Source organism: Dromaius novaehollandiae, chromosome 1, assembly GCF_036370855.1.
Source record: "Dromaius novaehollandiae isolate bDroNov1 chromosome 1, bDroNov1.hap1, whole genome shotgun sequence".
Taxonomy (NCBI): domain Eukaryota; kingdom Metazoa; phylum Chordata; class Aves; order Casuariiformes; family Dromaiidae; genus Dromaius; species Dromaius novaehollandiae.
Window position 1 is genome coordinate 36,727,285 of NC_088098.1, and position 25,427 is coordinate 36,752,711.

Consider the following 25,427-nt stretch of genomic DNA (forward strand, 5'->3'; position numbering starts at 1 on the left):
TATCTATTTAATCATCATCATATTACCTACTTTTAGAGGGTTTAGTTGTTGCCTTTGGGTGGTTTTTTTTTTTTATTCTCTCGATCAACATTCAATAGTTTTCTCCCTGTTTCATAATCTCGGTGGTCTTTTAAATTTGCAATTAATGTTTCCTTGCTCATTCAATTCCAGCCAAGAGTGACTCGTTCCAACCACAAAAGTATGTATACAGCATGTCAAAGAGGAGTTCCTATAGCTAATAACCACCTTTTTTTCCCCAGTCAACTTTTATCAGTTTTTCTATCAGGGTAGAGCTAGAAACAATTTTAAGTTTCTGTTTCAGTAGGCAATGAACAAAGGGAAGAGAGAGGTCTTTAACTAGCATACCTGTAATCTAAACAGAAACGAGCGGGAGAAAGGGAGTGAGTATTTTTAATTTGCTAGTTGATTTCTATTGCCTGTATATATTTTTATTATGGGTAAAGAGGCAGAGCCACAGCATCCTGTAGCACCATTCCAGAGATAGCCCTTGAGAGAACTGGAGAGGACAAAGTATTTCATGCTAATCTTGCATTATCACCTCAAGACAAAGAATCTAAAATGCTAGAGAAATCAGATATATTCTGCCTGAAGAATGCAGACTCTAATAGAAGAATGCAGTATTTTACACCATTCTTCCCCTAGTCCAAAATACTTGTGTTTTAATGACCTGTCAGATCAGAATATTGCATGTTTAGAAAACTACACAGTAGAATACCTGAAATTAATCTATTATAACATATCATTTTCATTACATTAAATTGAAATATCATATCTATTTGTAATTATTAGCCTCCAGAACTGTGTTCTTAATTAGCCAATACATTAAGTGCTGCAGAAAGAAAGCATATTTCTGCTACTGTGTTTTGAAAAAAGCAAACAACGTTACTAGTACAATTAGTCCCAGCAAAAGGATAACCTCTTGTTCTAAAACACCACCATATGCTAACAGGAACAGGAAAACGGTCAAAAACCAAAAAGATATTCAATAAATGACTTTGTGTAAATCAAACAAAACAGACTTTAGCACACTGTAAACGTAAAAATCTTGATTTATAGTCATTGATTTCTGTGCTACAGTGTATTACGCAAGGACCATTCCCAAATAAAATGTATATCTTTAGCCAAATCTGTATAAAGTAGACATTCCAATATTATTCCCAACAGCTAATAAAGGCTGAAAATGTGAGTCTGTTTAAGTAAACAGATACAGCATATGCTGTCAACCACCTTTCTACACTATCCAGTATATTACATTATTACAAATCTTTATGTTTACTGATGACACTTTTCATGATGCTTCTACCATATATTGGACTCAAACAATTGTATCCGAAGTATTTTCTACCACTTCATTGAGATGAGGAGGCAAATAAGAATTAGCTTGATTACTAATTGTCAGACATGACTGACCTTCAAAAGAAGGAGAGCAAAACATTGCTTAAATACTTTTAGGGGAGAGGAGGAGAAAAAATAAAAAAAAGATTTGATACCTCCCTACCTACTTCCCGAAGTTATTCCCCTTTCCATTAACCATTTCCAGTCTGAGTTGTCTGAAAAAAAAGAAACTTTCACTTGACAGCTATCTTATTTCTTTCAAACTCCTCCAAGATCAAAATCCTTGCAGTCTATTCACTGCTTTTCAGAATTCAGCATTTCTTTTTGGTTAAAGGGATGCTAAAGTGCCCTAATACTTGTTTTATCAGTTTTTTTTTTAAATGTATGTTCAAAAGATCTTATTCTGCTCTCTAATGCTATGTTTCTGTGACACAAAATTTCACTATGTTTTTAAAAAAATCATATATTAATGTAGTAATTATATTGAGAGAGAATGCTATTTTTCTTTTCAAAAGTTATTTTAAAAGGCTACAGTATTGGCACTTGGACAGTTGCATGCAAAAAACCCCCAACATTTTGAACCATTGAGGAATTTTTGAGAAGCTGTCACTTTTCCTAACAACTATGTCAGAAGTGAAGAACCAAAGGGATTATTCCAGAGGCTGAATTGCCAGATCCAACAAAACATTGACTGATAAAGAAATACATGCTGTCTTTCTATCCGAGTGCCTTTTAAATGTTACAAAGATAGTTTTCCAAGGGCTCAAACAGAAGAGAATAAAAAAAAAAAAAAAACAATAAAAAACCCCACAACAATGTGTGCTTCTTCGCTCTTTATTCCTGAACACTATCAACACATAGCATGGTTTTACTGTAGAGTGTAGTCAACATACTGATTTGCTTATTGGTGAATCTCATGACCCCAGCAGGGCCATTTTGTTCATTTATGATTTTGGATGTCAAGCACCTGCGATTCCAATAATGGTAACTGGAACCATATGTGGCAGGAAGCTCCTCCCCTTCCTCAGTCAAATTTAGGCAGTAATAGGTTTCAGCGCTCTTGTAAGAGGAAGACAGAACATAGATCACAGTATAGCAATCTTCGGAATTCCAGCAGAAATACAAACCTGTCGATACTGTTTAGGGTGGCGGGGTCAGTGGACTTCCAACACATACGGGGTGCAAGCCTACCTCAGAAAGCAAAACACTCAGCCACGCAAAGGGTTTCACCGTAACAGCCAAAATGTAGCTTTTGGGTGTCCCAAAAGGGCCAAGCAAAGGGCAGGGACAGAAAATCCACTGTTGCCTAAATCTCTGGGTCTTTTCTCCTGGAATTCAGTACAGCAAGGCACAGAAATGGCACAGAAGTCTATTGCAGTCAGAGGAATAAATAGGGCTGTATGAGTAATGGGGAAGTGGTGATGGGGTTGTCTGTGGTTCTTTTTTTCCTGTTTCAAAGTCCCAACCAAAACATATACATGAAGTTTGCACTGGGGCAGCCTAAGATTGACACTTCTTTGAATTTTCAGTTGGTGGAAACAATGCATTCATCTTTGTATATGAGACATATTTTCACTCTATCCCCCTTAGTTACTAAATCATGTGAAATGGGAAAGACTCAGGCTCAGTTTCCTCTTCTACCTCCTTCAGAGCAAGGCTTTGAGCCAGGTCTCACACTTGGCATGGTGTCCTGACTACTGGGTCCTTCTCTCATACTTGAGTTCCCCTGTGTCTCTGAGAAACCTGAACTTCCTGGAAATGCTTAAGCAAAAATAAAGATCTTTGATTTGGCTGCAATTGTTGCTGAATTCAATCCAATTTCATGGAGACTTTCTGCTCTGCTAAAATATATTTTCTGATTAAATGAAGTCTTCCATGGGAGAAGAAAAAGCAACCATTTGGAAAAAGGAAAAGCATAGGCAGATTCCTTTCTTTGACACACAGGTATCTATTTTATAGCTGGGACTGGCTGGTTAGAGGAACATACAGCTGAAAGAGGAAGTATGGAACAGCTGGCACTTAGATATCTTTCTCTTACAGATGAACTGCACAATACTGTCAATGGTATGTTTTTAAACAAAAGGTTAAAATTTAACAGGCCTGCTCCCAAAATCCAGTTTTCATTTAAACTGTGCAGAAGACTAAATGACTTCAAGAAACAGTTTCCTTTCACTAAAAAAAAAATAAAAAAATAAAAAAAATGCAGGAAAAGTGAAGGAAAACTTTGTGACCACAAGAAGAAGAACCAGGCAGTTTGCAAAAGATATGACTAGCTTTGGTTCAAATTTAGTGTCCCACTGAATGCTATAGAAAATAATCCCAAATTATTTGTAGGAGCTGTTTCACAAGCTTCCAGCACTAAGTGGAGCAATTAAAGCACCAAGTGCCTGAATATCCCACTAACATTCTATTAACATTTTGCAAGTCAGATGACAAAAATAAAAACAAATGTGCCTTAAGGAGGTTTCAGTGCATGTTACAATCTAATGCAATCTTTTCTGCCATCTTCCAAAGACTGACAGCAAACACAATACCATGATAATGGTTCAGCATGCAATTATCCCTGCTGAAGTGCACAGAAGGAAGCAGAAAGCAAATGAGGCCAACTAATGAAGACTCTCTAAACTTCTTTGTGCAAACAAAATCCAGAATGACAGAGCTGCAGGCTACTAGGTCTATTTGCAAGGCTTGCTGCAGATACGTTATGTCTAGTATAATTACTTAAGAAAAGGCTAAGATAATGGGGAGCATCAATCTTTTATTAGAAGGTGGACTTGGATTTAAGAGCCAAATACCGTGAAGATTTGGCATGACCAAAAGTGTTTGGAGTCATGATGTAAGATGTAAAAGGACATAACAGTGATTAACAATCACGCTAAGGGAAGTGACTGATATTGTCCACTGTTGTAATGTGTGACTAACATTCAGAGCTTGTTAGCAATTCAGAACTGTAATTATAATAAGGTCTTAGAACTTCATTGTCTATCAGTGCAGCATGTCTTCTGCTGTTTCAAGCACCAGACAAGTACATGACCTGGAAACAAAGAGGAACACATTTGATACCTTGCTGGATTTGGAGGTCTTACTCCTCAGAAAGCTCCTTTGAGAAGTCACTGCAGAGACATGATTTCCTATTTATACCTCCTCTGCTTGGCCCAATGCCAATCCTTCTCTTAGACTGGCAATAACAGGCCTCAGATGCTAAGTGGCAAAAAGTGACATCTGACTTTCTGTTATGTTTCACAGACAGTTAGCTTGGCTGTTTGCCCCAATATTGGCTTTATAGACTATTTGTTCTTCTGAACAATAACATATTTTTGCCTTATTTTCCCCGATTTTGTAGGTTAATATACTTTCAAAAATATTCTGATCATCTCTTCACAAGGCCTACAGAGGAAGTGGGCTTAGCGTACTTTTACTGAACTAGAGGATTAGGATACAGAGAGCCATCTGAGTCACAGAACCAAGCTGCATGTGATCTTACCGTGCACCAGAAGGTAAATGCCTTTGGAGTAGGAGTTTGACAGATTTGGGGCTGAGACCCCTGGTTCATGCAGTATTCAAAAAGCATCTCCTGAGTTGCTTCTGCTATTACAATACAGAGTAACTACATCTAGTGTATCCCAGTGAAAATTAATTAGGACACTACTTCACTGAGATAAAATTACCATTTTGAAGAACTTCTAAACCAAATGTAGTATAAGTTGTCAAACACCAGATGAGGGATGGTAGACAATGACAATTTACCACTTGCTTCCAGAAATTCTGTCTCTTCCTTATTAAGGACATTCCCTAACCATCATCCATCCCACCCCAACCACCAAATTACAAATCACTTCTGGTCTGTAGTACCCTAAAAACAGTTCCTAAATTTCTGGTTCAATGGATCACCCTCAGCTATCAAAGTTTCTCATAAATTTCCATGCATTTTTATCAGACTGTGTCAGAAACACTGTTAAATATAACTTCATAGATTGTTCACCATGTCCTGACTAAGTTCAGTTCAGGAACCACAGAGCTCAGAGGTGCAGCTTGTCCAGCTCAGTGTTAACTTGACTGACAATGTGTCAGCAGAGGCTGCCACAGCATTTGAAAGCTGGAATAGTTCATAAAAAAAGAGGATCAGAACAGGGAGAGCCCTTATCTTATATTGAAGCAAGGTATTCAACATAGGGGAAAACAGTAGTGAGAGACTAGAGGAAAACAGTCAGCAAGGTAGACAGCTGGGAAAAGCTCAAACAGCGTAGTAGTGAAAAACATTATCAGAGCATCTTCTTGGGATTCAGTGAGGTGCTAAAACCCACAGAAACTGGGAGCCAAAACTCTGATTACTTAGCCTTGAAGAATGGGGGTTCTTACATTATCAGAATCTCACAGCTTCCTAAGAAGCAACATGTATTTTCTGCATTAAAAAAAGCAAATTCCACATATATTGTTTCATTTTTATGAAGAGAAAAAACCTAAATTAAATGTCTCCACAAAAATGTACGTATAGGGGAATAATTTTCTGAACTGAAACTGACTGGAAGAGTTGAATGCCCCTGCCTTGGTGCTCAGCTCTCCTCATACAGTTCTTGTTATGGCTCTCCATGAAAGCCAGTCAGTAAAAGGAAGTTTCAATGTTAAGGACAAAGGATTATTTTTTTGGTCTGGTTCCCTTTGTTTAGCTAATCTTCAAAAGGAAGAAGCAAATCTCAAATTCAAAATAAGTCCTCAGTGGATAGATGAAGGAGAGGAGGGCAGGACATCTTACATATTACTAGAGGAACTCGGAGAGGACACTCCACGTGGAAGCCATGCCTTGGAAGAAAGTACAAACAATTAGAAAAATAGACATTTGCAGAAGAAGTAGTAGTGGAGGGGATAATGTAATAAGACACATGAACAAATAAGGTAGCTGAGGTCCCGGGCTTTGACACTGATACTTAAACCTAATGCAGCAGGAAATGGGGAACTGATGGAAGGAGAAACATATATGTGTAAGGTCATATCAATCAGCAAGCAAGAGCTGCATCTTCTCTGAACCAAGTACGTAATGCCAGTGAAGTCAGACAACAGGATATAGAAGTACTTGTGGGATGGACGTGACATAAGTGTAAAAGCAGCTCCGCTGTGGTTTCACAGCCTCAGAACTGGAAGGACTCCAGCTACCCAAAGCCACCTAGAAGCAGCTCACCTACTTGAGCTGTGTCTTGATGAGAGGATTTCTAAATTATCTCAAGATAATATCTGGCATTTAAGCTGGAATCAGCTCCAGATAAAGATGGCACTAGAGGTACACGGCACAAGACGTACATTTCTGTGTGCACGTGTGTGTGCACACGTGTGTGTGTGTGTAAGTATTTTCAGTAAGGCCATTGGGCCTAGAGAAATATTCAGCTCACCTGAAGCAGACATCAAGGCTCTATTGTACTGGTAAATTAAATGTGTCCTCTGGCACTGACTGAACTGACATGGAAATGGCTTGAGGCCATACTATTAAACTCTTGAATCTCCAACAGAGGATGACATCATGCAGTTTGACTACTGGAAATGGTCCCTGACCTATATGAACTCCCTAATCATGCAGAAATTGTTTAGGAAAGTGCTAGTCAACCTGACCCAAAACTATGTCAAAGACCCTACTAAAAATTCAACAATTAATAGACTATCAAGTTCTAGTGCCTGGAAATGTTCCTCAGCACTGCTAATTTACTTGTATAGACATAATTTTAGCATCTGATCAATTTAACAACTCTCTAGGCTTTCCTGACTCTGTTGACTAGATATCGACTCCACTGCGCGTACTGAAGCTTGAATACCTAGCTCACATGTAGAAATCTACCTGTAGAAACAAACATTTATGTACTTTGCTTTTCCACTGAATCCTATCTCAAAGCACTAGCACCTGAAGCTCTTCCTTATTTTCATTTAGCTTCAATATAGAAGGTTTAAACACTGACGACAAAGTGGACATAACGGTATGGCAGAGCTACAGCTCTGAGGAATTTAGGTGTACACAAAAAGCCATAGAAAAGGCAAAGAGAAGCTTTGTATGGCTGTCTGCACATCTTATGTCCCACCGCATTAGCTGAGAGAAATTCTAATTAAATCAACTCACTTCAGTAGCACTGGTGAAAAACATAAAATTGTACAGACCTGCGGAATCACAGGCTCCTGTATAGCACTGGGACCTCTCAGGAATGTATGCAACAACAACAAAAATTTGTATGAGAAAGTGTATGGTAGTGAGGGGTGAGAGGGAAAAACTTGGTATATTAAGCAAGCTTTACGTTTCTGATGGACAAAAGACATACACTTCATAAGATACAAGTGAAAAAGATATCCAAGTACCTTGGCCCAATCTCAGTGCAACACACTTGTGTATCTGCAAGAGGCTTTGGACTGACCAAAAAACATTGGGTTAGAAATTATGATGCTTTATCACTTCCATGAGGTGATACTTTAGAGTTAGACTGAGATGTAACCACTACTACGAGCCCTTCTACTTTTCTCTCAGCTTCGACCCTAACATGCACACACACTCTGTGTGTGTGCGCGCGTGTGTGTTTTAAACGAGTGTGTTAGACAGCAACATCTTTAATAATAAATGTTTATCCACATATCATTTCTGCCTTCCTGACCTTGCAGGCACTCCCGTTCAGTATTGAAAAGACTTGAAATAAACAGAGATCTGTTTGGAGAAATTGTTCATTTCACTACTAACTCTCTTAACTTGTTTAATGTGTGTATAGTTTCTAAGGTCCAAAATAACCCCTACAAACAGGAAGGTCTGAAAAGTGTCACCTAAAAAGTAAGCAATTCCCAATATCAACCGAACAATTTTTAGATGAGTTGGTCTCATGTCATTTTGACAGACAGCTAAAGAGAACATATGGCTAAACAGTACAGCATTTATATAGCAGTCAAAAGGCCTCTAAGAGCTCTGGATATCAACTGTCCCCACTTCCCTGTGGGGAAACAAACAATGAGCACTGAACAAAAAAAGCCAGGAACTTAATACTGGGCAATGTGATGGAAAGCCTTCAGTTTTATAAAAACTTACTACCTGAGAAGAAATGTCTCCTCTTCCTCCCTTTGGGAAACAAGCACTACAGCTTCCCCAGGTTCAGTAAGATTACTCTTTGCTGGAAGAGCCACAAAACACCACTTTTTGACACAGCACCTACAGAATTCTTGGCTTCATAGCACTCTTCTGTGCATCAGCAATGTTTTGCTTGTTAGATTATCTAGTCCTTAGCACAAAATGTAACCTTGCAATAGTTATATGTTAGGCATCCATTTACCCTACCTCTCCACCTCTATCACAAAGAAAATGGACCTCGAGTCACTGAAATTAGATTGAATTCAGTTTCCTTCCCTCTGCAGAGGTGCAACAGCATTGATTTACTTTAAAAAATAACCTCCTTTGCAGGCTTTCATACTAAATCACAGTGTGCACTAGTCACATAACTGGATTACAGGAAGCATTAACACTAGCAATCGCCCTTTCAAGTTGAACAACCAACATTGCTAAAGGCTAGAACAAAAAGGGTCAGCCAGGGCAAAACAGCAAATGCTGTCACTTGCCCTAAATGATCAAAACCAAAAAGAAGCAACAGCAGCAGGCGCTAGTTCTGAACATAGAGTGAATGACATACATGCATTCAAAACAAAACAGACTCCCTTTGCAATGACATTAACATTACAATCTAATAACACAAAATTCATGAGGGAGAAACAAAATGTAGAAGTGCAAAGACCTGGAAGGACCAGAGCTGTGCTTGGATTATGGCAGCCACCCTGCTGTGGGACAGCTGCCCTTTGGAGAAAGACACTTTCAGAAATTTTTAATCGTGGGATTAGCCCACTGAGCTGTTCGACTTTCTCTGCACTTCACATTAAAAGCGCATTAAAACATATGCTTTCCCAAAGGCTTTTTCTGAAAAGATGACATTAAAACCAAACCAAAAATGCTGTCCTTCGACACACGCAGAGATAGCTGAAGATCCCAACCAACAACTTTATGCCACGCTTAGCTCATGCTGTTATGGCCCCACATTAGAGCCCATACGGTTCTCAGCCAGAACAGAAGGCCTCAGAGCAGCAGCAGCTTCTTCCATCATAGAAATGCAGTAGAGAATCTTCAGACTGTGGTCACTTAATGAGAACTTAATGTAGATTTAATAGATCTGTTTTTATGTGACTGCCAATTGAAAATCTGCCTCGTTTAAATTTTAATGCAGGCACAGAGCCAGCCAGAGAAAACCAGAGTACCCCCCAGAATATTTTGCAGGATTCTTCCATTCAGAGTTGAAGATTGTGGTTCTCCAAAAATGTGCAAAACTCTACTAAAATAACAGGTCACAGGGTCACTTAATAAAAGGATAAGAGGCCATACATATTCTGAATTTCTTGCACTTCTACCTTTATAAGCACTGACAGAGAGCCTTCACCTTCACGGGGAGTGAAACGATGTCTGCTGTGGAGAAAGAAGCAGGTACCTTTAGTGTGGAGGTAGACTTTACTAGAGCCCTGCTGGCTGAGGTTGGCTTGGGGCATAAACATCTCTCTCCTTTTTGATTAGTGCCATTCAGTATTGGGACTACGTAGACAGTTGACATGTCCTCAGTGAAGCAAGGCTGTCAGGCCCTTTTTCTGCACTGATATGGTTTACAGTAGCACACTTGCATGAAACTGAATCTAGTCTGATGATTACACTAATCATCTCATCTCAGATAAGGAGGTCTCATTCGTGCAGGATGAAAACAAGCCCAGAACATGCCTTTTTGAGGCTAGTTGCCTGATAGTCTTGCATTAAAGTTTTAATAGCTTAAACATACTAACAAAATCATTATCACATGAACCTTTCTTTCCCCCCCTCCTTATTCTTTTCTGTGTCTCTAGCCCTTATTGCATTCCAATTACCTCAATGGCATACAAACAGCTACTTCATGAATCCATCAGTGCAGATCTCTAGAGGTACCAAGAGCCTGAGGAACCATGCCTATTTTGCAACACTTCATGTACTAACATGCCCCAATGCTCTACACCCTAACTTCATTACTTGTTTGCAAAGGCCATTCTTTTTCAATCTAGCATCTTTTGTTCAGAGTAATTTACAGAATTAGGCAAATGAGTGGTGATTGTAATCAGTCACATTGTTTCAATTTAATCTTAATTAGTTCACCCTAATGAGTGGATGAGCCTTGTGAATGACTGTTCTCCCCTTTAGGAAGGCGGATAAGACAAATGCAATTCTCCATAATCAAGCAGAGCTAACAATGCACTGGAGTGAGGCAGAAGGGTCCATGCAAAATGTAAACAGACTGCTCTGTGCACCCCACAGAGGACTCCTGCCCCACAGGCACAAAGGGCAGGAAAGCAGGGTAGGGTGAACCTGACGAACCACTGATAAATGCCTTCCACAGCAAGAGGGAATATTGCCATCACTTTGCTGAGAACAAGCAAGCTCCTTTCAGCATAGGTAAGTGAACAAGGAGGGTCCCAGATCACATCTCCTAGAAAAAGCACATATGGCTTACATCAACAAAAACACAGTTCTTATTCCTTAGGAGAAATGGGTTTGTCTTCGAACAGCTGCGTAAGCATAACGATAGAACTACGGGAGAAATGGAAGTGAACAAGACCTTCAGGTCAGCATTTTAAGATCTCCCTGCCTCCGTAGGATTGTTCCCTGAGGCACATTTTCTTGTGCTCCATGCAGAGAAAGTTTAAAACCCATCCAGCAAAAGCAGTACATATACCAATCAAGACAAGAGGAGTAAAGGCATTTGAGGCAAAGATAAGTTCTTTACCTACAGAAAGGCTATATTCTGCACTGTTAAACTGGATTGTTGGTTGATAGTGGTAAGGCTATGTGAATGGGGGCTCTGCTTCAATGAGAAGTAGAGCTACAAGATAGTCATTATTCAGGTGCCAGGCAGTAGAATGTGAACTTTGGATACTTCACATTAAAATCTATATCTGTATCTGTCTGTAGGTGTACTTATTCATAAAAATACAAGGACACAGAAAAAGGCACTTACCACAACAATTACGTTAGTTGCAGGAACGGGGAGGTTTTCCACTTCTGGATCTTGACCTGTCATAGCTAACAGATTGAGGGATGGGTCATAGGCAGGTCTGGGGAACGTTGATTTAACAACTATTGCAGGGTGCAGCTGGCTTATTTTGGTGTGGAAAGAAGAATGGAAATTGTGTTTGGAATTCTTATAACTATCTGTATCCAGACTTTTTTCCAAACTTTGCACATGGTGATAAATAAACACAGGTTTCCCACTCTTTCGCTGGTGAATTGCCAGAAAGTGGTCATTGTCCCCAGAAAAGCAGCCTGTAGAAAGAAAAGAGTAAGTTTAGAATGTCTTTCTTGGACATTTTGTAGATGGTACTGGGAAGCTGAAGTGATCACTGAGTTCTGCAAGATTTGGAAGGATTATTTGTAGAATACAAGAACTCCCTTAGAAGCCCACAATGCACATTTCCATAGCAATGGATCAACAATACCACAGAGTATACCAAGCACGTGAAGTATGTTACATTCTTAAACTCATTTTTACATCACTTTTTAAAAATGTGATTTATATTTCCAGTCAGGATTACATTTCAAAAAAGACACGCAAGTGCAGAGTGCATGCTGAGCCAAATCCATCTTCCATACTGGTATCAACTCAATATCAAAACATAAGCAATGCAGTTTCTGATGTATTTAATCAAGTATCAATATTGAAGATGAGAATTGCTGTGATCTTTTATAGAGAGAGATTGAGGTGAAGACACCAAGAATCAGATCCCCAAAAATGAGACAAACATGGGGAAAAAACAAAAAACAACCCACAATGTTTAGAGTTCAGGTGCCTAAGTCAAAAACCACAATTCTGAATTCAGCTGCCATTAACTGTAGAATTTCCTAAACTCCTTAAGTATCTCAGCTAGAGCTGCATTTGTGGTTTCCCTGAAGGGATCAATCCCACCCTCCCTTCCCATTAGGCAACGTATACAGAGTATACATCCATCTTTGTTAAGTCTCCATTTTTTCCTCCTGGAAGAAGGGTATCATACTCTAAACCTTCCCCCCGCTGCTATGAGATGTGCCAGTAACCAGACTGAGAGCTGCTGTGGGACAGCAGCTCTCCCCTCTGATGCCTGAAGCTGCTCCACTGCTCAGGACGAAACAAAGCAACCAAGATTCACCAGGCCAGAGAAAGACCAAAGAATGAGCATGGCTCTCCACACGGCTGGCTGAGATGTAAAAGGAGGGCACGAGGAATCCTACACCACTGGCTGTGTTGTTTTTCTATGTATTTAATTGGTTAATAGAGAAATGCACAAACAGATCTTGAAGCAGGGACCTAGATTCCTCCTACCACAGCTGGTGCTCAGTTCAGGAGGCCTTACAGTCCTGTGTGCCACTCTTCTTATGGCCCTACCTATAGCCAAAAACTGACTGGCCAGCCAACAGAGCACCTGGCTCTTTGCACAGAACATAGAGGCATATATATTTAGCCATACCTTCCAACACAATTGGAGAGAGCTGAATCATCAAGGTGTACTCATCATGCCACCTCATTAGAAGTCGTCCAAGGTAAATTGCTTACCACTAATGGAATTTTCACTAAAAATATGGTGTTGGGCACAAAGAACTATTTCAGATTACATGTTTTGAATATCCTGTATATTAATAAAAATTAAAATACCCTTGGATAGTCAAAGTACTTCCTAATGATGCCTTTTCAAGAGGAACCAAAACTAAAGGTTTATTGGAAATTATCTGTGATTGAAACCTAGTGAACCTTCAGTTCCTTTACGCAGAACAGAACAGAACAGTTCGAACAGCCCAGTTCGACAGCTAGTCTGGAAGAGGAGCTGCCCCTCTGAGCTGAAAAACAGGCAAGGATCAGGCTTTATACCCTTTATAGATAAAAAGTAACTGAAGCTAGCTTAGTCATCTCCTGGATGAGCGCTCTAAGAAACACTGTTGTACAAAAGGGACTTTATGTTCTAAGAGAAGCGAAAGCTGACAGCTAATTCTGATCAGCCTCAAAGTTCCTTTTCAGGAGGCTGTTGGAGTTAACAGAAATGTTCAGTTTGTGCACTAATTTTTAGTCAAAAAACATCAACATTATTTTAATCCTCATAAAGAGCTATGAATAAAAGCTAAGAACCAACTACGTGTTTCAATTCAGGTCGAACAAGAAATAATTTTGCTCTATTCAGACTGATTTTCTCCTCTGATTTTTTTTGCTTCTGTAAGCAAATCAAAATAATCAGTCATTTGCACAGATCTACTCAGTGCCCTTAGGAGATTTCTGTGTAGGTAATTACATTCTGTTGACCTAATTTCCTCATGAAATTTAACTTAAGAAAATCAAGGACAGTATCTTATCTGTGCTATGGTATTGCTATGCATCATTGGGAACTGCACTCTCTGCCAAAGTGGGTCCACATTAGCAGGAGGTGAAGCAATTCATAACATTCATGAGCAGAAATCAATAGGAAAGCTATCTGAGGACAGAACACAGAATCACACATTCTGCACTTAGACACTCAGAGATGCCCCCAGTATAAAGTACAATACTAAACCTAAGGCTGCTTTTTCAAATGGTAAAGACGCATACACAACTTCCTAGATGATCACTGAGACTACTTGTACAGCTGTTGTCAAGTTCTGACTGGGAAGATGACTGAGAGCAGAAAAATAAGCAACTACAGGGCAGAGTCTTAAAGAAAATTTAAATTCAGGGTTTGTTAAATTTTCTTGCATTTTTCATAAAGATTTTTGGAAGTTGGCTTCATTGATACAATCCAGAGGGCTGGTCTTACCTATCAATTTATAGAGTTGTGGGAATGGCAAAGTAAAAACAAGGAAACATCAGCACTTATCATAGTTACCCTCTTTACATGTCTCTTCCATAGACAACCAGTATCTCCTTTGTTTCCACGGGAATCAAGTGCACTGCATTTCTCCAGGAATTCTTTATATTACATTTATTTATATTTCCTCCCCACTTTAATATCTCAATTTCTCCTTTCATTTATATCTAAAGAAGCAGAAAAATAGTATAATTATTAGTCCAAATTCTTCACTAAATAACATTAAGGTAAATCCTATGTATGAATGTAGAGTTAATCCTGACTGAATCCAGAGTAACCTAGAACAACTGAACAACTGTCTTCCTTTTGATAAGTATATATCAAATTCGATAAGTATCTATCAATATATCAATAGTTAAAGGAACTCCCAGAAAAGCTTGCCTGCTCATGAATCTTATTATTTCTAGTAGCAGTATCACCATTTCTCACTAAATCCCAACAGCTTCTCTTCCACTAAAATGCTAAAATCATTACAGTAAACACAAGTCACTGCAGCAGATTTGATACATGATCCATTGCAGCAGATTTTCAAGATGGACAACAAAATATACTTTGTTAACAACCCATCCTTTAGCAATGGAAAAATCTAACCAGTCCAGATACGTAACACGCTCCTGGCACTCAGACAAGCCAGCTGTCAGCACAGAAGTTCAAATATATTCTAAGAAAATTACAAGGCTGAATTTTGTTTTCTGATAAGTCCATACAGCCCCAATAGTTTAAGTAGGTTACATGTATTTACACTGCCTAGTGGGAAAACTTCATTGATCTCAATAGACTCTGTATCAGGCCCTAAGACTGCTCTGCATGCTCAGGTAACCCTAATAAATAGATCATCCTTGATACTATGGGGAACCTGAAGCTTCCTATTAATCTGATAAAAGAGTAAATATTCTTTATTAACCCCCAAACATCAGCTCTGAGTACACCAGCAGTATGTATCAAAGAGGAAGTCAAAGTGTAAGTCGTTAGAAATACCAGCACTTCTGCTACATGTCACCTTTATTCCTAATCTCCAGCCCTTGAGAGAGTAGACTACACAGAAAAAAATGCTCCTATAAGGCCCCCAAGGGAAAATATCAGAAGCTGTGAAAAAATGAAGTAACAGAGTATAATAGCAAAAGTGATTTTCTTTCCCTTTAAACTTCAGATATCACAAGATAGATACAGCTACGCAGTAATTCAGAGAATAAGGCTTAGGACAATGTTTGAAAAAAGACAGAATTCCTACAGGTGTCTCTTCCATAAGCTTAGCAAACTTGATCCTAAAGTGATTTTTGGTACCCTGCGCACACTACCTCATTTGAACTCTACTTTAGAATGTAATTTATCAGAAACCTTCCAATCTACAATCTGAGATTATTCCTCACTGACTTGTAATCATTCATCTAGTGCTGATATCATCCCTTAATTAAAATAGTTTATTTCTTCTCCTAAAAATCCCTCCCCTCAAGTGTATTTACAAAGGTACATAGTTTATTCTGCCTTGTCATTGAAGAGAACAGACTCAATGACCAGACTGTAATTCCATTCTATTTCTTCTAACCAAAGAAAGGCTGAGATTTCCTCTATTTCTCAGCTAAGTATAGTCATTTTTTAAGTCAATGGAAAATAGTTATACTATTTGTTCAAAGACGAACAATAATCAATGGCTACTTTCAAACACACACCAGAACTTCTCTCGACAGCAGGTTTGCATCATTTATGTTTGCTTCTGGAGACAACCTACTGTTCCATCATCTAGATCATCTCATGTAATAACCACTCCTATTCTCTTTAGTAACAGATGCTGTGCTGTGACATATATAGTGGTGTGACTTGTTGATTCTGTCTTTCAGTTCTTCTATCTGCACATCATCCTGATTGGTCACCACTAGTTTTCTGAGGCTTAGGTTCCTGATGAACATTGCCACTTCTCCCTTTCCTCTCTCTTACTGGTTCGTTTTTCCTTCTTCCTCACAACCCCTCACATGCTGCTATTGCTTTTTCTTTGAATTTTCTAAAAGAACCTATTTATTTCACAGTTTTACTTGTTTTCCTGTTGGCTGTTCTACTTCTGTCCTGTTCTTGCGTTTCCCTGTTCTTCCACTGTCACCCCCTCTTTAATTCGGAACCTCCTGTACAACTCCTTCCTTCAGATTATCTTCAGTTGCATTTCCCATCCTTGAAGCATCATTTCTAGAATCTTTAAAGCATCATTTCTAGAATCTTTACCAACTAAAACACTTCTTCTATTACTAATGTGCAACGAAAAAATTCCAGCCTGATGCAGAGGCCATGCCTTCCATGTCTGATCATCTTTGCCACATGTATTAATTTTGGGATTTCCTCCACTGCTACCAGTTGCCATCTTTGTCTTCAGCATCCTTACCGGAAAGGAAAATCAGAAAGAAAAAGCCCTACCAAACCCCCAAGCAAACTCACAGATATTGTTCCATTTGCTGGTTCCACCTATGCATTCATTTGATTTTCTTAGCTGTCTGCAGAAACAAACAACAAAAAATACTTTGTGGCCTGAATTAGAAGAAAAAAATCCAGTATAAAGAGTGATTTAGAGTGGGTCAAGAGACGTCCCTGTGAAATATCTTCATGGTCCCAGTCCATTGGAAGTACAAAATTTACCCACCATAATAGATAGATAAAATACAAGAATGCTAGATAGCACATGCTGCTGAGCTTGCCATATACTACAAATGTGCATTCTACATGCAGAACTGAAAGCCATATAATAAATACATTGTAAATCTGATGTGAAAGACATTGTGGGCACTTTTGACTGTCCCAATTGGCCTCTGCTTGATCATAGAGAGATCCGAGGATTTCTCTAGACCATTTTGACTCCCTGAATAGCCTCAGACAGTTGACATTTTATTTTAAAACAACCTGACAGAAAATTGTTGCAGACTCCCAATCTCCAAATACCTTGACTTTCTCTAAAACAGACAGATAAACAGATATTGACAGTCTTGAATTTTTTAACAGGCCAGTAACACAGTAATTGGGTTTTGTCTTTCTGAAACATAAGTGTCACAGCTTTACAGATTTTTATCTCACATACTCTAGAGCCAGAAACCAGAACTTGCTTCCACTAGAGAGTCCCAGTGGGACACAACATTCTTTGTAGTCCTGATAGGGCCAAGATAATGGTGTGCAAAGTCTTGATTTGTGTCTGGAAAAACAATTTGAGGTCATTGCCTGAAGTCTTATTATTTGTATTAATCTGAACAAATTAGTTTCACAATAAGGTATGTTCCAGAATATTCCTAAAGTATCTTTTTTCTGTAATGAGAGGTATACTATGTATTTACTGCTTATGAGTAATGCAGCCAGCCCAAAATCCATTGATAGAACTATTGTGCTGCATCTGATCAGTAGGTAAAATGCATAAATGAATATATATGCACAATGCATATGCTTTAGAACTCACACTTAATAGCTAGTACTAATAATAACACTTAATAAAGTCTCTTTATAGCTACAGATATCTTGGCATCATCCACAACTTGACCTTGTCATGTTAGCAAGCTGGAAACTGGATGAAAAGGGACAGAAAATTTGATAGTAACTTCATAAAGGAAAAACTTGCTGAAACTTAGCTGATTGGTTTCAAAGATAAATTGAATTAAAATACAATTTGATTCCCAGTACTTAAAGCTGTTGCCAAATAACTTCTCATTTTCAGAAAGCAGACTAACTAAACTTTGACAATTAAATACTGTACCCTGATCTTCACATTCCTTTGTTCTCTTTTCAGCTCACTGTTCTTGAAGATAGCCTTTGTCCCATACAACTCTTCTTCCCACCCTACAGGCCAGTCTCACTGATAGGAGTCAAACAGGCTTTGGATAGGCTCAGTCTTAACAGCCTATTCTACAATGTTTCACCTCTTCTGAAACAGCCAACAAGGGTATCCGAGAGGCAAGTCAGTGTATTTATGCCAACCACTGGTTAGTCCTCTCCAATAGTGCCAATGTCCCTACAGCTGGCAGATTCATCATCTGCCTCTTCCTACTCCGTTAAGATGGAGACGGTCTCACATCCTACAAAGCAAAATCTACAATTCTCTCTGGCCCGTGTAAGGGCCAAGCAGATACTGACCTGGAGGAAGGGGAAAAGTCTCTCAACTTCTGTGTTAAAAGGCTTAATATTGTGTTCAGAGTTTATGAGCATGGATCTAGCTCTTAGGAGTCCAGGTGACAAAGATATGAAAGAAGACATTAACTACTGAAAATTTCTAAATAAAGGAGAAACACTAGTGTAGGCTTAAGACTTGTCTTCGAGCTGTGAAGGTTATCTGTTCTGATGCAGGCAAGAGGGTCTTGCTTTGGCTGTGACCATTAAAAGATACAAAAATCTATTCTTTAATCCATATTTCATCCTTCTTTCTCAAAAACAATTTTAACATATCAAGAGGAGTCAGCATATCTGGTGGGAAATAAAAGTGTTTTAAATGATGCTGAAAGCACAAATGAAAACAAAAGCTGTCTGGAGGCAATATGCCTTGTATCTCTACTGTCTTGTTAACAGTATGTCTTAATGTCAGTGAAGTAGCACATCAATCAAATTTTAATCTCATTAGGATAGGTTATGCAGCATTAGCCAAACACAAACTATTGTTTAACTTTAGCAAGGTAGATCCAAGAACTATTAGCAATAAAATTCAGTTAAACAGTGGCAAAGATATAACTTCACTATTAGATAAACAGAACATACCTTTAAAAGTGCTTTTGTGAAGCAAGCCAGGCAAATCTCAAGAGGAGAAAGTATTAATCGACTTGCTGGTTTGGTAGCCAACACATGGAACAATGCACTGGAGGTTTTGGAATTGACAGAATAATTCAACTGGGAAAATATTTTCCCACATGTAACAGTTCCCATAGTAGAGTGGTTTGCAGGCTGTGAGACTGTTTCCACAGTTCAGAGAGTAACACCAAGACACAAAGCCTACTCAGATTCTTCCTCCACATCATAGCTTGCTCTTAAGACAAACTGTTAAAGCAATAGAAATGAAGCTATTCCCTATGCAAAGTAGGCTACTAGACCTAACAGTCTGTCATCAGGCATACTCCTGCAAAACTTCTCACAGCCTCCTTTAGCTAGTAGAAGTTTCTTAGTCCTTTACAGGAAGGGTCAGCTAGGTCTGATAACCAAAAGGCCTGATCTTTTGAATCAGAGGAGTAGTATCCATTCCATGTCAAAATTCACAAGAAGCCACCTACACCAGAGCTAAGCAGAGAGATAATAGCAGGTCCTAAAAATTTGGAAAAATATTTTGATTCACCTTTAAACAGAAAGGTCAGAACTTTTGACCAAAATCAAAAGTTCAGACAAAATCAATTAGGATCATATATATCTATATATATACACACACGCACCTATGTGCATATAAGTAATAGATGTATATGTGTGTGTGTATGTGCATTCATGTGTACATGCATGTATACATACATTTTATTTTCTGTATGTGTGTATGAGCAGGAGAGAACTGTAAGGAATTTTTCTTTTCTAATAAGCAATCTGCTGAAAATCGAGACAACTGAAAATTCATTTTTGCTGAATTTGTCCTTCTCACTATATATATATAAAAAAAGTGCTTTGGCCAAAAATAATTGACTCTGTAGCTGGGGACAGAGTTAAGCATGAGTGGTATCTTTTTCAAAAAGGCACTCTGCATCTCATTTTATGGGCCTGTTGCCTCATATGTCAATAATGAAACTGGATATTACAGACCATTGATTTCACTAGGTCTGCTCCTGTGAATTAAGAGATGAGCCATGGGTCCCAAAGGCACTTAAGTATTCTGACATACTCATGCCTTGGCATTGATGTATGGTATAGTCTCACATCAAACTTTTTTTTCCTAAAAGGTGTGAAAAATTGATGCACCAATTCGCTAAATTTGTAATTACAGTCATTTTCCAAGTGAAGACTGCGCCTAAATTCTGTTCTACATAACATGTATGTAAATGTGTAGTATCTCCATGGAAATCAGTAGCTGGTACAAGGGAAGTAAAATTCAGTCTTAAGGTTTTGGTGGTGGGGAGGGCAGTTGCAGTAATACTGCACTAGAAACCACACTGAGGATTTCTGAGCAGATCTTACTAAGCTTCTCCAAGCACTTATTCCAAAGCTGTGCTGGAAATCCTACAGGACAGTTACTGTGTTTCATAGAACAAAACTCTTTTCCCTCTCACCCCTGTCCAGGCCTCAGAAAACTCCTGCAGAGGGAGGCCACCACCAAACACAGCCACTCGCTGCATCCAGTTAGCCACCCTCTAGAGAGACAGGCTCCCAAGAGCACAGTTCATGTTTTTTAAGCAAGTCTTCACTCTCTGGAGAAGCTGGAACGAGCTTTTGCTATCTAACCCATTCGAGTCTCCTCATAATGCAACAAATGAAATGATATAGGCATTCCAAGATCACAGACCTCAACAATTTCCTAATGCATATACTGAACATATATGTCAATTTTGAAAGATGTTGTACAAGTAGAAAGAATTGCCACATGTAAGAATGTGACAAGTCTTTTTTCCAATTAAATACATGTTCAAAAATAAGATGAAGTCAAATAATGTATTATAAAACTATTTTCACCAACAGAACTTTTAAAGAAACAGATGACTATCCTCTGATTTTCCATGAGTCTACTAATAAAAGGCAAAAATGTCTACTCTGGTAAAAACACCCACTTACGGCCAGCCATATGCTTTCTAAAGAAGGTACTTGTAAGTACCAACTACATTTAGATTATGTTGGTATAAAGAAGCAGAATTTCAATACATTTTTTACATTCCTTCTAAATGTATTTAGAGCTAGCATTATTCACGCATTAGCATGAGGCTAGGGAAATGGATCTGATCATGAATGAACTTTGTGCAGATCTCAACTCAACTGCAGAAGTGTATTCCCCAGTTTTTCTTATTTTTGTGACAAAACTTCTGCAATTTTTAGAAAATAAACTCCTCACAAATAGACTCCTCTTAATTAGAAGCTGCAGTCCACTCAAGTCATTTCCAGCCATAAGAATACAATGCAGCGCACGTTCAACCAGGAAAGCAGGACTACTTTCTGCTGAGCAGAGCTTGGTAAAAATCACTCTGTGGACTTCGGTAACAATTAACTGAGAACCGGCCTAGCACATTTATAAGTTATCACACCTAGTAAATTCTACTCAAAGGAGTGTCAGTTTGCAGTCAAAAATCTTACACAGTTTTTATGTAAGCAATCTCCATGTTATTAAAGCATTGCCTCAAGAAAATAAAATGCCAGTATTTCCTACTTTGTATTTTAGCAGATTCAGCTGATGAGCTTGGGGAATGGATCCCTCAAGGGAGGGAGAGACTGGGATCTGCATGCTTCCTCTCTGAAAAGGCTAATAGGGAAGTTCTGGTCCATACTTACTTAAGGTTGTCAATGCATCTCTTCACTGATGAAGAAAATAATAAAACAATGTAGTAACGGCCTTTACCAAGCTACAGTAAGGCCTTTGCTCAAGAAACTGTCTTAGATGATCAGACCAAATCTTCAGTCTCTAACGCTTTGCTTTTCCGGGATCAGGACTTGTTCATCTTAAAAGCAAATATTGCAAAAAGGCTCTCTGAAAGTTTTAATATAAGGCAGGTGGCTGGTTGATATGGTGATTGTTATCTAAGTTTTATTCTAGTCTAGTTATTTTCCTGGGCTATTTTCTGTGACTGAATATTTAATCCATCATATGTTTTAATTCTGTTCATTAAATTTGGATAAAAAAAAATGAGGTGAAATAGATAATTAGTTGAGTAATCTGGATGACACAAATGGCTCTAATTACAAGTCAGGCTAATGTATCACTTGATATTTTTGCTACCACCTGCCATTCTTTTACAAGGAAACAATGCTTTCTAGTCATCTTGGGAGACATTAATTTTTCATTGCAAGAACATGTATTAGATCATACCTCCTAAAAAAGAGTATAACCTGCACTATGTGGCACTATCTCATGCAGTACATAACAGAGGTCAAAGGTTCGTGCTGACCTGTAATCAGCCACTACAAATTTAGGTCTTTATCCGACAGCAAGCTCTATATAGGCTGATTACTCCACCTGCTGTACTCAGTAGACAGGCCTAATTCTGTTTTCAGCTAGGCACACAGCTGTCTTTGATTTCAACAAGAGTTATACAGGTGTACCAACACAGTTGGATTTAATTTTCTGTTACACAGCTGTAACACTTTGTTGGAATCAATGTCTAAATCAACACACTAAAATTGTTCCTTTTTAAGCACATGAAAATTCCTGATCTCCTTTTTTTGACACAAATATTTCATTTTCTTTGCAAATATATGTTTGGCTACTGTAACACAACTGTAATAGAATTGTCTTGCCATGGCAAGCCAGATTTCCAATATTTTTCCATTATAAAGCATACTTAAACACATTAGAGAATGAATTCTTTTTGCTGTAGTGTTAGTTCAAGTTAATGCTGACCTGTATTTTTTCTAAAGTCTATCATCATCAACTGATATTAAGTGAGATTTTGTTATTATCTGCTGATGGTTTCTTTAGCAATCCCTTACATGAAAATACCTTCCCTTCTATGTACTTTCAGCCTCGGAACAAAAAGACTTATGAAAAACCAAGTAGTTTCCACCACAGTGCGAAACAAATTGACAGTGCGATATAATTTGAGACCCACCACTAGTGGCAAATGGAACGTGTTTCCGATTTCACAGGAGCCCAAGTTGCAAAATGACCATCAATAATTCATTCATTTAAGCTATACGTAAAAGATTTTCACAGTGATACTCTTTGAAAGACCAGATTCTCTACCTGCATCAGATGAAACAGAGAAATCCTAAAAGTTTAAGCTTTCTATGTTATTTCATCGTCACATCTTCAGTGACTCCCAACAGCAGCAAGTTGTACGCAGCCCTGCTGAGAAGCACAATTCTTGCTGCAAGGGAAGCTATGTCAAATATATAAAGGCTGAACTCGGCTCCTGTCCATCCTTTCTGTTGCTTTCTCTGAAATAATTATTTTCCAAGATTGCACGAGAAACAAAGTAACAGCATACAAACTTCTGTGGGGTATTTTTCTCCATTTTTTCCATAATTACAGACATTTTCATAATAAGGGCTAAGTCTTCTTTGCAAGCATTCTCACTCACTTAATAAAACACGTTAAACATAGTAAGGAAAGTAAATGGTTTCGTGGCTGGATATACAACCAGTTTCCATTAGTAGGATGGAAAGATGAAGCACATCTAAACTGATGTGAAGTCCACTATTAATAGAGGATAAATTGAGATTAGAAGGCACATAAGCTGTACACTAATTTCGTACAGATGATTATTTTAATACATGTTGTAAAAGAACACTTTAAAAAGCAGCTAAAGGCTTTTATTAAAATGCATCACAAAATGCTCCCTATCTTTCAGTCGATAATCTCTCACATGCATGAATATAAGGCATAATAGCATGAGCCTCCTAACTATGAACATGAAGGAAAGAGGCTCCTGAAATCTTATGAAGTGTAGCCTAATTTTCCAGGGCAATAAAATACCACTAACCAAGGCAAACCACCTCTTCTGACTACATCAAAAAAAGAATGTCTTGCCCGCTTACCTGATGCGCCCATATAAACAACTATTTTCATAATCTGATATCCACAGATTACTTGTGGGCATATATGTACACGCATTAATATCTCTTATGACATGTAAGTAAGTTTAAATATGACTTTTAATGATCCTGCGTAAGGCAACGCAAATAGCATCTAAAACATCTTTCCTAAAATATTTTTCGTAGGGACAAAAGAATCAGTATCTTGGGGTGCATTTAATTGTTTTTTTTTTTTTTTTAACTGAACTTCAGCAAAGTTAAAGGCAGGGCACAACAGCCATTTTCTACTTCAGAAGCAGGTATGCTGCAGTAAGCCATAAAACAAAGAAACACTTCAATTTTTCTAGCGAACTTCATTTAATTACACTGCTGGCCCAGGTTTTTATTTCAATTTGAGAGCATCAGTGTCTAACTCTGCATGGGAAAGGGAAAGAGAGACTCTGCAAAAATAAGGAGTTTTTCACGATTGAAGAGAAGCCCGAGATTTAAGCCAGAAACGCAAGCGACGGTTCCCGGAACGAAACCTGCGGCGGGACTTCAGGGCGGCTCGAAGGCGCTCATCGCTCGCCGCCTCTCTGAATGAGGCACACGTTTTGCCAGCAAAGCAGAGAGAGGATTTATTATCACCGCTTCCACGGCTACAGCCAAAACGCCTGCTGTCGCAGCTGAAATTTCCCTTCCTGAAAATCCTCCTCCCGCGATCAAATACAAGTAGCAACGCCTCCTCCCCCCCCCCCACAAAAAAAGAGGGGACAGAAAAAAGGACAAACGCGTATGATTTTCACTTCCACCGCGCACTCACCCCCCCCCCCCCCCCCGCTAAACCCACGCGACTCGCGCGGGCAGCGGCCGCCGCGGGGCCGGAGCGCGGCCGCAGCGCGGGGCGCCGGCTCGCCCGCCGCCCGGCCCCAGGCGCTGCCCGCCTCGCCGGCTGCTGCCCGCGGTGCTGAACGGCTGCGGCGCCCTGCGCGCTGCCTCCGCGGGCCGGCGGGCGCCGGCAGCCGTTGGCCGTTAGCCTCCCGCGCGCCCCGGCAGCCGTTAACCTCCCGCGCCCGCCGCGACCCCGCCGCGCCACTCGGCGCCGCCCCCGCCCCGCCACAACAGGTGCGCCGCAGCCCGCCGGGCGCCAGCGGCGTCCCCCGCCGGCGTGTGCCGCGGCCGCCCGGCAGGCAGCCCCGGGCGCCCCCGCTCACCTGCGGCGCGGAGGTGGAGCAGCAGGCACAGCGCGCGGAGGCACGCGGCCGCCCGCCGCATGGTGCGAGCCGAGCCGAGCCGAGTAGGGCAGCACAGCGCGGCACTGCCGCGTCCCTCTGCCCCCCCGCCAGTGAGCATGCCTGGGAGCGGGCTGCGCATGCGCAGCGCCGCGCGGGCGGGAGCGGGCGGGGGGATGCCCTCACCTGCCTCCTCGGCGCGGCGTGGGGCGAGGGGCAGCCCGGGCAGAGGGAAGCGGAGGCGGTTGGGGTGGACTGAGCTCCCCCCCCGCCCTCCGCCGCGGGAGAGCTGGGGTTGCGGAAGGAGCGTGGGGAGCTAAAGCATGCGGAGCTGAAAGGCGAAGGGAGAGACCTCCAGTTCCTCCCAGCTGCCCGCAGGGGCCGGAG

General features: G+C 39.9%; 1 protein-coding gene across 1 annotated transcript in view; it reads right to left on the bottom strand.

The window, feature by feature from the left end:
* The window catches only part of PTPRR (protein tyrosine phosphatase receptor type R), a 157,416-nt gene extending 132,321 nt beyond the window's left edge, over nt 1–25,095 (bottom strand). Inside the window, exons 1-2 of the mRNA XM_064509054.1 lie at nt 25,023–25,095; nt 11,385–11,689 (exon numbers count right to left, since the gene is read on the bottom strand). Of these exons, the coding sequence (XP_064365124.1) occupies nt 11,385–11,689; nt 25,023–25,083 (366 nt within the window). The 5' untranslated portion in view covers nt 25,084–25,095. The remainder of the gene's footprint in view (nt 1–11,384; nt 11,690–25,022) is intronic.
* Between the last annotated feature and the right edge of the window lie 332 nt (nt 25,096–25,427).